The 12,722-nt window shown below is 45.3% G+C and overlaps 1 protein-coding gene across 1 annotated transcript in view; it reads left to right on the top strand.

Annotated features, from left to right (window-relative positions):
• xxylt1 (xyloside xylosyltransferase 1) overlaps window positions 1-12,722 on the top strand; it is a 116,737-nt gene that overhangs the window by 63,937 nt on the left and 40,078 nt on the right. Inside the window, exon 3 of the mRNA XM_080186453.1 lies at window positions 6,686-6,818. Coding sequence (XP_080042579.1) covers window positions 6,686-6,818 — 133 coding nt within the window. The remainder of the gene's footprint in view (window positions 1-6,685; window positions 6,819-12,722) is intronic.

The following is a 12,722-nucleotide window of genomic DNA, read 5'->3' as shown; positions in this document are numbered from 1 at the left end:
AGCTATGAGGAGAGGCTGAATAAATTAGGCTTGTACTCGTTAGAGTTTAGAAGAATGAGGGGAGATCTCATTGAGACGTATAAGATAATGAATGGGATGGATAGGATAGAGGTGGAGAGACTCTTCCCACTCAGAAAGGATAGTAGGACTAGGGGGCACAGCCTCAAGATAAAGGGGGGGCGGTTTAGAACGGAGTTGAGGAGGAACTTCTTCACTCAAAGGGTGGTGAATCTCTGGAATTCTCTGCCCGTTGAAGTGGTGGAGGCTACCTCGCTAAATATTTTTAAGACGCGGGTTGATGGGTTTTTGATAAGAGAGGGGATTAAGGGTTATGGGGAGAGGGCGGGAATGTGGAACTGAGCCATGACAGATCAGCCATGATCTTATTGAATGGCGGGGCAGGCTCGAAGGGCTAGTTGGCCTACTCCTGCTCCTATTTCTTATGTTCTTATGTTCTCATAATGAATTCCTTGTAAGTATCCTTTTCAAGTACTGAAATTAACTGTAATCTTTACAGTATGTCAATCTTTTTTGCTGCTCAATGAAGGAGAATTATTATGGGGAGAATTTCACTAATTACTAAAATTATCATAGAAATGTCTGAAAATGCTCTGATAAAGGAAAATTACATAGATGCAGGAATCTGAAATGAGCAATCAGCTCTGACAAAGAGTCATCCAGACTTGAAACGTTGGCTCTATTCTCTCTCCAAGAATGCTGTCTGACCTGCTGAGATTTTCCAGCATTTTTTGTATTTGTTCCAAAAATGCTCTGTTTGAGCCAGGACTTGGGTTACCTGTGGGGAAAAATAAAGTCTGCCTGCTTCCATTCTTATCCATCTAATTGCGACCCTTCCATTGTGTCTCAATTGTCAGACGACTTGCCTAGTGTTTGAGAACTGGATGAACTGAAATGTCTTCTGGTAAAATATTGGGAATGCTGAACTCTTGACTTTGGCTTCTACCTTGCCACTTACTCCACTTACTCCATCCCTCTCCCTGGCAACTGAGACACAACCAGACTCTTAACCACCATGGTGCCATACTTGACCCTGAGATGAGCTTTCCATCACAAGTCTGTGTTGTTACTGAGACTATTTCCACCTTTATCTACATTGTCCTACTCCCCCATCTCCGTTCTTCTGCTGATGAAACCCTCATCCATGCCTTTGCTACCTCCAGAGTTGGCTATTCCAATACACCAGTCTACCGTGTTCTACCTCTCTAAACTTGAGTTCATTGAAAGCTCTGCTGCCTATGTCCTAACTTGCACTATATTACTTGCAACCATCAACCCCTCTGCTCCTGTTAAGCATTCCTCAGTTTTTAAAATTCTCATCCTGTCACAGGTAGAAAAGTAAAGGAATTGATGATTGTCAATGTTTTTTGAGGCAAAGGGGCAGAAGTGTACACATCTCCTGTATTTATTTCCTGCTATTATTGTCCAGAGGGTTTCCAGAAGCAACTGGCTAACATTGGGCCTTTTGCTGGGGTCTGAGCAGACCAGACGACAAGAACGCAAAGGTAAATGTGACATTTGTTTCTCTCCTTAGCAAAATGGAAATCTTTTGGTCTTGAGGTAACAGTCAAGCTGTGCTCATCTTTTGCCCTGCCGTTTCTTTTTACACATTGTTGGGATGTGAATGTTGCTGGCAAGGTGGACACAGTAAAAAGTCTGACAACACCAGGTTTAACTGTGTTTACCCCAGTCCAACGCCGGCATATCCACATGCTGGCAAGGTGAGCATTTATTGCCCAAGCCTAATTGCGCTTGAGATTGTGGTGGTGAGCCATCTCCCTGAACTTCTGACTGCGCCCATAGTGCTGTTATTGGAGGGATTTCCAGGTTTTTGACCCAGAGACAAGTGAAGGAATGGCACTAGTTCCAAATCAGAATGGTGTGTGACTAGCAGGGGAGCTTGTGGGGGGCAGCATTCGCATATATCTGGTAGCAGGTGTTGTGGACTTAGAAGGTGTTGTCAAAAGAGTCTCAAGTTGCTGCAAGTGCATCATGTAGGGTGGTACACACGGCTGCTGCTGTGTGTGCCAGTGGTAAGCAAAGTGTATGTTTAACTAGCTGAAATGGCTGCTGATTAAGCTGCTTTGTCCTAGATGGCAGTAAACTTGAGTGTTGTTGGAGCTGCACTCATTCATAGAATCCCTACAGTGCAGCAGGAGGTCATTTGGCCCATGGAGCCTGTGCCGACAACAATCCCACTCAGGCCCTATCCCTGTAACCCCATGTATCTACCCTGCTAGTCCCCCTGACACCTGAGGGACAATTTAGCATGGCCAATCAACCTAACCTGCACATCTTTGGCGTGTGGGAGAAAATCGGAGCACCTGGAGGAAGCCCACGTAGACTCAGGGAGAACGTGCAAACTCCACATAGACATAAGAACATAAGAAATAGGAGCAGGAGTTGGCCATCTAGCCCCTCGAGCCTGCCCCGCCATTCAGTAAGATCATGGCTGATCTGTCGTGGCTCAGTTCCACATTCCCGCCCTCTCCCCATAACCCTTAATCCCCTTGCCTATCAAAAACCTATCAACCCACATCTTAAAAATATTGAGCGAGGCAGCCTCCACCACTTCAACGGGCAGAGAATTCCAGAGATTCACCACCCTTTGAGTGAAGAAGTTCCTCCTCAACTCCGTTCTAAACCGCCCCCCCCTTTATCCTGAGGCTGTGCCCTCTAGTCCTACTGTCCTTTCTGAGCGGGAAGAGCCTCTCCACCTCTATCCTATCCATCCCATTCAACATCTTATACGTCTCAATGAGATCTCCCCTCATTCTTCTAAACTCTAATGAGTACAAGCCTAGTTTATTCAGCCTCTCCTCATAGTTCAACCCCTCAACTCCGGAATCAGCCTAGTAAACCTCCTCTGCACTCCCTCCAAGGCCAAAATATCCTTGCGTAAGTGCGGCAACCAAAACTGCACACAGTACTCCAGCTGCGGCCTCACCAGTGCCCTATACAGCTGCAGCAAGACCTCCCTACTTTTATATTCAATCCCCCTCGCTATGAAGGCCAGCATCCCATTCGCCTTCCTGACCACCTGCTGCACCTGCAAGCTGGGTTTTTGCGACTCATGCACAAGGACCCCGAGGTCCCTCTGCACCGTCGCATGCTGCGGTTTTTCGCCCCGTAAGTAATAGTCCTTCCTACCATTATTCCTACCAAAGTGGACAACCTCACATTTGCCAACATTAAATTCCATTTGCCAGTTCCTGGCCCATTCGCCCAGCCTATCTAGATCCTTCTGCAGACTCTCCACACCCTCCGCACAATTTGCCGTTCCCCCAATCTTGGTGACATCAGCAAATTTCGACACCATACACTTGGTTCCCTCCTCCAGGTCATCTATATAAATGGTGAATAGCTGAGGCCCCAGCACTGACCCCTGGGGCACTCCACTGGTCACCAACCGCCAATCTGAATAGCACCCATTGACCCCCACTCTCTGCCTCCTATTTGACAACCAATCCTCTATCCACGCTAACACCCTACCCCCAACTCCATGCCCCCTGACCTTCTGCAATAACCTCTTGTGAGGCACCTTGTCAAATGCCTTCTGAAAATCAAGAAAGACCACATCCACCGGCTCTCCTCTATCCACCGCCCTCGACACATCCTCAATAGAACTCCAATAAATTTGTCAGACACGACTTCCCCTTAACGAAACCGTGCTGCGTCTGCTCTACCAAACAATTCTCCTCAAGATGCCTCGCTATTTTCTCCTTGATCACGGATTCTAACATTTTTCCTACAACAGATGTCAAACTAACCGGCTTATAATTCCCCGCCTTTTGCCTGCCACCCTTCTTAAACAACAGCGTAACATTAGCCGTTTTCCAATCTTCCGGCACTTCCCCGGAATCCAGCGACGTTTGGAAAATAATCACCAAGGCATCCACTATCACCTCCGCCATTTCCTTCAGAACCCTTGGATGCATTCCATCCGGTCCTGGGGACTTGTCCACAATCAGTCCCTCCAGTCTGTCGAGCACCGCCTCTCTCGTAACAATAATGTCATTCAGGCCCTCCACTCCTACCATCTTTCCATCGCTAACACCTGGCAAATTATTCACGTCCTCCTCCGTGAAGACCGAAACAAAAAAGTTATTCAAGGCCTCAGCCATTTCCCCATCCCCTACCACTAAGTCCCCCTTCTCATCCTCTAAGGGTCCAACGTTCACCCTAGCCAGCCTCTTCCTTAGACAGTCACCAAAGCCGGAATTGAACCCAGGATCCTGGCACTGTGAGGCAGCAGTGCTAACCACTGTGTCATCATGTCACCCACCACTTGATCTAACTAAATTTAAAAAAAAGGGCTTGATTTTGCACATCAGCCTCTGCAATATACATTATTATAAGGAATTAAATAATAATAAAATTACAGGAATATGATGAAATCTATAATTATTCAGGCAACAGGAAATTATCACTCTTCTGACTTATGTCTTTTAGATAGTTGGACAAGCATTGGGAAGTCCGGTGATGAGTTACTGACTGCAGAATTCCCAGCCTCTGACCTGCTCTTGTAGCCGTAGTATTCATATAACTAATCCAGGTAGTTCAATTCCATCTTATTGGAGATGGGGTTATTATCTGGTGCTTGTATGGTGCAAATGGTACATGCCACTTATCAGCCCAACACTGAATGTTGTCCAGGTCTTGCTGCATATGGACATGGACTGGTTCAGCGTCTGAGGTGTTCCTCACACAGTACTCTGCCAGAGGTGGAACAATGCCAGGTTTGTTAATGTCTGGTTCGCTGTGAATGAGCAGTGGCAGCCAGTAACAGATACAGGAGATGTGGGAAGGAGGGGGAGGGTTGGAAATTTGGCCTCACTATCTATTTTGAAATGTGTTTAGAATGTTGTCTTTTTCGGGGGGAAAAAAGTTCTGCAATTTGCTCATGAGGTTCACTAGGAAATTTATATGTCATGAAATCATTCTGTGATTATTTATGATGATGTTGCAGCCAATACTGTCTATTCAGCTGTTCTTTAGTGATTAAGAAGTGGCCTGGATTTTGTGTGAGAATAATGGGGAATTTATCAGCATTCTCTTGTTATAGATGAAATTGTAGCAATTTATGCCAGCTGCACGTGCGCAGTAAAATGTGGAAATCAGGAAGTTATTGTCTGACTTGCCCTGCTCTTCCACAAGCTGTTCTATACTGGTATCTCATTGAGATACTTAGCATTCAAAAGATTTACTAGGATGCTACTGGGACTTGGTGAATTGAGTTATAAGGAGAGGCTGGTAAGACTTGGGACTCTTTTCCCTGAAGCATAGGAGGCTTAGGGGTTAACTCAGAGGCCTGTAAAATAATGAGATACATAGTCAACACCTTTTCCCTAAGGTAGAGGAGTTGAAAACCAGAGGGCATGGGTTTAAGGTGAGAGGGGAGAGATACAAAAGGATCCAGAGGGGCAATTTTTTCACACAGGATGGTGAATGTCTGGAACAAGCTGTTAGAGGTAGTAATGGAGGCGGGTACAATTTTGTCTTTTAAAAAGCATTTAGACTGTTACATGGGTAAGATGGATATAGAGGAATATGGGCCATACGCAGGCAATTGGGATTCGCTTAGTGGTTTTTGAAAAAGGGCAGCATGGACAGTTGGGCTGAAGGGCCTGTTTCCATACTGTAAACCTCTATGACTAAATAAATTTTACACCATTATGATTTATATTACTTGCATTTAAAACAGGTGGCAGGAAGAGCGTGCAATGGTTTTGTCTGCAACCATTTTGAAGACTTCACTGGTGCCTTGGAGCTAAGATTTGTGTGCTTCTGTGCAATAGAGGTTTGGTGCAGATGCCAGGGCTAATCCTTCCAGCATCCCCACTTGACACTAACCATTGCTGCCCTAGCAATTCCAAATGATCGTTCTGCGATCCCCAATCAGTGGTTGGGACGTCCTACATTTTATTATGTCAAGCTATCAATAGCTTTACCCATCTTGGAGAGGGGAATAGACACATCTGACTCGAGATTAAACATGTAAGATTTGAGCCTAAAAAGTACAAGTTTATTTATTAGTCACAAGTAGGTTTACATTAATGCTGCAATGAAGTTACTCTGAAAATCTCCTAGTCACCACACTCCGGCACTTGTTCGGGTACACTGAGGGAGAATTTAGCATGGCCAATCCACCTAACCAGCACATCTTTTGGACTGTGGGAGGAAACTGGAGCACCTGGAAGAAGCCCACATAGACACAGGGAGAACGTGCAAACTCCACATAGGCAGTGACCCAAGCTGGGAATTGAACCCAGGTCCATGGCACTGTGAGCCAGCAGCGCTAACCACGATGTTATCGTGCAGCCCCAACTCTAACTCAAGCCTAACTTTGTAACAGGAAGTGGTGACCACAATTGGATTTTATTGTTGATCAGATATGTAAATATATTTAGTTAATGGTTCACTTGTTAAAAACTGATGAGAAGAAAATAAATGTCACGTTGTAAAATGGGGCATTATAAAGCACACTAATTCTTGCTAAATCCCTGGTTTTTCTTCCATCCCAGTTTAGTTTTGTGTAATTGACTAAATTGAATTTTTTTATTCCCAGAGACCTACTGGTGCCTTTGAATGAACATAGGATATAATACATCCTGTCTATTCCCAGTGACCCACATTTGACCTGATTTTTCCTCCTTTTGTTTTGCAGAAATGACTCGTATTGTACAGTTGGACCTGGATTTGAAATACATGTCTAATGTCAGGAATCTGTTTGGGGAATTTGAGAAATTCCAGCCGGGAGCTGTGATAGGGATTGCCAGAGAAATGCAGCCTGTTTACAGGTATCGGAATCAATGCAATATCATTAAAAGCCTGGCAACAAATTAAGCTGAACGTTTCGAGCCCAGGACCCTATGGTTATGTATGATCTGTAGCATGGTACTTGCTGCCATTTGCAATCTAATCTCTACTGACAACAAGCTGGGTTTTAAATCTGACGTAAATACATTATGGTTTCAGAGACGGGATTGACCCCAAGGAACCATATGATTAGGGCTGTCATTTTAGAGCTTTTATTCCTAAACCAGGTTCCTCAACAATTTCATTACACTGACATTTGCTGGTTATCATTTTAATAGCTCAATATATTTTTATATATAACTGCACACCGAATGAGCCAATTAGAAAGCAAAATTATAGCATAAAAATGAAGTACAATAATTATAATTATTCAGTCATCTGTAATTAGTTACTTTTAACATATTGGAAACATCTATAATTGTTTACCTTTATTCAATAATGATGTCTGTAGAAAAAAACATCGGAATAATAACTAGGAACTAAATTAAAGATATCAGCTCTATTTGAAGATACCAGGCATGCTGCCCCAATATTTCAGTGCCATGACTGCTATTTTACTTCCAAAATAGAGTCACCAATGCATGCCCATTCTCTGGTGTTGGCAACCCTAGGTGCCACTTTACTGAGAGCATTGGTGCACATGCAGGGAATGCCACTGGGAGCAAGCAGAGGAGGCAAATCATGATCTCAATCAGCATGTGATACTGATTTGATACCAATGGAGCACAGGGGAGGTGATGGCCTGGTGGTATTATGGCTAGACAATTAATCCAGAAACTCAGCTAATCATAGAATCCTACAGTGCAAAAGGAGACCATTCAGTCCATCAAGTCTGCACCGACTACAATCCTACCCAGGCCCTATCTCTATAACACCATGCTAGTCACACTGACACCAAGGGGCAATTTAGCATAGCCACTTCACCTAACCTGCACATCCTTTGGACTGTGGGAGGAAACCGGAGTGCCCGGAGAAAACTCATGCAGACATGGGGAGAATGTGCAGACTGTGCACAGACAGTGACTCAAACCAGGAATTGAACCTGAGTTCCTGGTGCAGTGAGGCAGCAGCGCTAACAAACACAGTACTGCCCTCGGACACAGGTTTGAATCCCGCCATGGCAAATGTAACTTGAATTCAATAAAAGAAAAGTAAGTAACAGTGATGACTGTGAAACCATTGTTGATTGTCGGAAAATCCCGTCTGGCTCATTAATGTCCTTTAGCGATGGAAATCTGCCATCTTTACCTGCCCTGGCCTATATGTGACTCCAGGGCCACAGCAATGTGGTTGACTCTCAAATGCTCTCAGGCAGCCCTGGAGGGGCAATAAATGCTGGCCAGCCGGCAATGCCCATGTCCCACAAATGAATAAGGAAACACTGGTGGTGCACTCACTCAGTTGTTCACAGCTGATTAGGAAGCAGCAGAAAGGACCCAATCCCACCAACGCTAAATTTGAAGAGATTATCAGCCAGTTCTGGGTCGTTGCTGATTTATATCTATTGGATCTCGCTGCAGTTGAATGAGTTTGGTAGTTTCTAGGGTTCATCCAAGTTTTTCTGATGGGAACAGTGTGGTGTGTGCTAAAGGGCGTTGCCTGACTTCAAGGATTCTGTATCAACGACTTGATCCCAGCCGTGCTATGCATCCCCCTGGACTGAAGCATGGTTGGGAAAATGGGCAATGGCAATGCAAAGCAGGGAAGGCTGCTGCAACAGAGAAGAGAAGAACAGAACGAGCAATGGTGAAACAATGCAGAGAAAATTCCTGATCAGGGAGAGGAGGAGGGTGGGGGAAGGGCTCTCAGCAACGACTCAGGTAATAATTCTATTTCAACTTTGTGAGGATCTGCTAGATGTATCTGCTTTACTCAGGACGTCCTCATGGAAATTTACAACCTGCTAAGGGGACCCTTAGAGGAGGTCGAGAACAGCATTGCCAATGGCTGTGAAGGTGACTGAGGCCATGAACCTTTGTTTCTGCCTCCGTCTCTCTCCAGGCTGGAGCTGATAATATTTACAGTGTTTCAACTGTTTTGCCATCCACTTGTGCATAAAGGAGGCCTCGGAGGCTCCTTATTCAAAAGAGAGAAATGTATTTTGTTCAGTTGCCAGAGAGAGGCGCGTTGACTGAGCAGTGGCAGAATTTCCCATGGGGCATGGTGCTGTTGACTGCATGCAAGTCATATTGTGAGCACAGAATTTTGATGCTAAGGATAACACTAAATGAGCCACTGGTTGTGCGACATATGAACACACACAAACTGGGAGCAGGAGTTGGCCATGTGACCCCTCGGCTCTGCTCCACCATTCAATAAGGTTATGGTTGATCTGATTATAACCTCAATTCCATCCCAGTTTACCCGTCCCCCATGATAACCTTTCACCCCCCCATCCCCGCTCCCCCTCCGCCCCCCTCTCTGCCAGACATCCCTCTGCTTATCAATAATCTATCTTGGTCTTGGTCTGGCATTAAAATATTCAAAGGCTCTAATTCCACTGCCCATTGAGGAACAGGGTTCCTAAAACTCATGGCTCTTTATTTTTAAATTGCGCCTCTAATTCTAGATTCTAGGGCTGACAAGTAAACAAATGCATTTGGCCACTGCTTACATGCTACGAAGGATAGGCTCCATATTCCACAATGTGCAAGGCCTAGTGCTGGATTTTTCCATGCATCTTCACATTAACTATAAGCTTTCCAGCAAGCCTGGCAATTCTCCAAGCATTTCACTGCATACCTATTCACCTGCTCTTGTAGGCCACTGCACTGAGTCATCTGCAGCAGAACCTGTGTACAACCTCACCCCTCCAGCAAGCCTCACTGTGCTGCCCTTGTCTCTGCCCTGGCTGCAGGCCACCAGAGCTTGGTATTTCACCACGTGCACCTTAACGATATCATAGGAACGGCAGAACAGGAGAAGGCTATTCAGCCTGTCGAACCTGCTCCACCCTTTAACACAGTCACGACTGGTCATCCATTGCAGTGCCTTTTTTTCCACGCTATGCCCAGATTCCTTTATGCCATACTTTAAAGCGCATGCAGTGCTGGTGCCTCCAGTTGTGAGTGTGAGTAACGGCATTTCCTCTTCATCACTGTCTTTTTGCCCTTCCATCTTTTGCGCTTCCACCACTGGCTGACCAGGTTGCAGCTCTTGGATCTTTGGGAGCAGAGAGAAACAAGACTAGGACTATGTTGAGGGCTTGTAGCTGGGTGCATGTTGATGCCATCTGCAGATTGTACATCAGAAGAGGCTGTGGGATGACAGTGAGGTGGGAGGTGAGAAACAGAATTAGGTTTGAGTTTCTGGCCATCTGCTGTAGCTTTCAGCCCAGCTGCTGATGGTGACCGTTGGGGTATTGTCATGCAGCTGTACCTGTCTCCGCTGCTGTTGCCTCAGGCTAATATTTGGCACCATTTGTAACAAAAATATTGTAGTTAGGCTTGGGGCATTTTCATTTGTCAGAAACTCATAAATCAGTTTCACAGCACCAGGGACCCAGTTTAATTCCGTCCTCGGGAGACTGTGTGAAGTCTGCATGTTCTCCCCATGCCGGCTCCCGCTCCTGCCCCCGCAAGTGTTTTCAAAGGTATCTGGAAAGTGGAAGGAAAGAGAGAGAGCCCATAGTTTATTACATTTTCTCACCCAGTCAGAGACTCTATTTGCCTGAGACCAATGCAGGAGCCTGAGCTACAATATGTTAATGGTCTCCAGCTCCTTGGGTTTTTGTGCTCTGATAGAGTGTCATCCAGATTCAGCATTGGCTCTATTCTCTCTCCACAGACGCTGTTGGATGTGCTGAGATTTTCCAGTATTTTCTGTTTTGTTTCAGATTCCAGCATCCGCAGTATTTTGCCTTTATCCTTGGGTTCTTTGGCTGTTTTCAATCCCCCTCCATTCACCACGCCTTCCCATCAATATTGGGACTATAAAAATTATAAGCAGAGAATGATGCTGTCTAATTAATTCCACTGCACTGCTCTTTCCCCATTGCCCTGCTTGATTTTCCTCAAGTTTGTATCTATTTCCCTTTTAAAAGTGATCATTGAGATCTGGATAGGCTGAGCGAGTGGGCGAGGATCTGGCAGATGGAGTATAATGTTAGCAAATGTGAGGTTATCCACTTGGCAGAAATAATAGTAGGAGGGATTATTATTTAAAAGGTGAAAAGCTGCAGCATGCCACGGTGCAGAGGGACCTGGGGGTCCTTGTGCACAAGTCGCAAAAAGCCAGTCTGCAGGTGCAGCAGGTGATCAAGAAGGCAAATGGAATGTTGACCTTTATAGTGAGGGGGATAGAATATAAAAGCAGGGAGGTCTTGCTGCAACTGTACAGGGTACTGGTGAGGCCGCCGCTGGAGTACTGTGTGCAGTTTTGGTCGCCGCACTTGCGCAAGGATATTTTGGCCTTGGAGGGAGTGCAGAGGAGGTTCACTAGGCTGATACCAGAGATGAGGGGGTTGGCCTATGAAGAGAGACTAAATAGACAGGGTCTGTACTCGTTGGAGTTCAGAAGGATGAGGGGGGATCTTATAGAGACGTATAAGATAATGAAGGGGATGGATAGGGTAGAGGTAGAGCGATTCTTCCTGCTGGGAAAGGAAAGCAGGACTAGAGGGCACAGCCTCAAGATAAGGGGGGGAACAGTTTAGAACGGAGTTGAGGAGGAACTTCTTCACTCAAAGGGTGGTGAATCTCTGGAATTCTCTGCCCGTTGAAGTGGTGGAGGCTACCTCGCTAAATATATTTAAGTCACGGGTAGATAGATTTCTGATAGACAGGGAAATTAAGGGTTATGGGGAGAAAGCGGGAAAGTGGAACTGATCCACTTCAGATCAGCCATGACCTTATTGAATGGCGGGGCAGGCTCAAAGGGCTAGATGGCCTACTCCTGCTCCTATTTCTTATGTTCTTATGAATCTGTTTCCCCTGCCCTTTCAGGCTGTGCATTCCAGATCATAACAGCTCGCTGTGTAAAAATAATTCTCATAATTTGCCTTCATCTTGATGATGATAATGATGGTGGTAGGAGGGAAAGAAGGGGGAAGATAAAACAAACTGAAGTGAATCTTTGTTTGGACTAAAAACCAACAATCTTTTCGGATGACTGTGGGGGTGATGTTCTTGGAAAAGGTTTCCCTGTACAGTATTGTATTTTCATGTGTTAAAATATAGAAATGCCATAGGTTATTGTCATGATTCCTATGTGGTGGATGGTGGTTAGCACTGCTGCCTCACAGCGCCAGGGACCCAGGTTCAATTCCGGTCTTGGGTCACTGTCTTTGTGGAATTTGCACATTCTCCCCACGTCTGAGTGGGTTCCCTCCGGGTGCTCTGGTTTCCTCCCACAGTCCAAAGATGTGAGAGTTAAGTTGATTGGCCATGCTCAATTTCCCATTAGTTTCAGGAAGATTGGTGGAATAAATGTGCGGCGTTAAGGGAATAGGGTCTGGGTGGGATTGTTGCCAATGCAGACTTGATGGGCTGAATGGCCTCCCTTGCTGCACTGTAGGAATTCTATGATTCTGTAATTATAGGCTGTCACAAGTCCCAAACAAAGTTAAACTTTTTGGTAGAAATTGCTAAAAGCGTAGCATCAGCTATTCTCTAAGAAAGGTGACTTTCTAAGACTGGGCTTATGATGAAATATAAAGCACAAAATCTGCAGTGTAGCGTAGAAAGGTGCTTCAAAAAGGTGCCCTGAATCTGGCTGACATGGTGCATTACTGAGTCCGTGAAAGAAAACTGGATGAACCATAAAGAATAGAAAGTAATGAGGGGAAAGTAGGATGGTTACTGGAGTGAAACATTAGCTGCTGAGCTTTAAAAAAACTGCTTAGTCACCATGATTTACATAATGTCCCCCTTTCTCACTGCCTCACC

Source organism: Carcharhinus amblyrhynchos, chromosome 3 (assembly GCF_965287045.1).
Source record: "Carcharhinus amblyrhynchos chromosome 3, sCarAmb.v2.hapA, whole genome shotgun sequence".
NCBI classification, from domain to species: domain Eukaryota; kingdom Metazoa; phylum Chordata; class Chondrichthyes; order Carcharhiniformes; family Carcharhinidae; genus Carcharhinus; species Carcharhinus amblyrhynchos.
The sequence above is the reverse complement of the archived record's forward strand: the minus strand, read 5'-3'. Positions and strand labels throughout refer to the sequence as shown.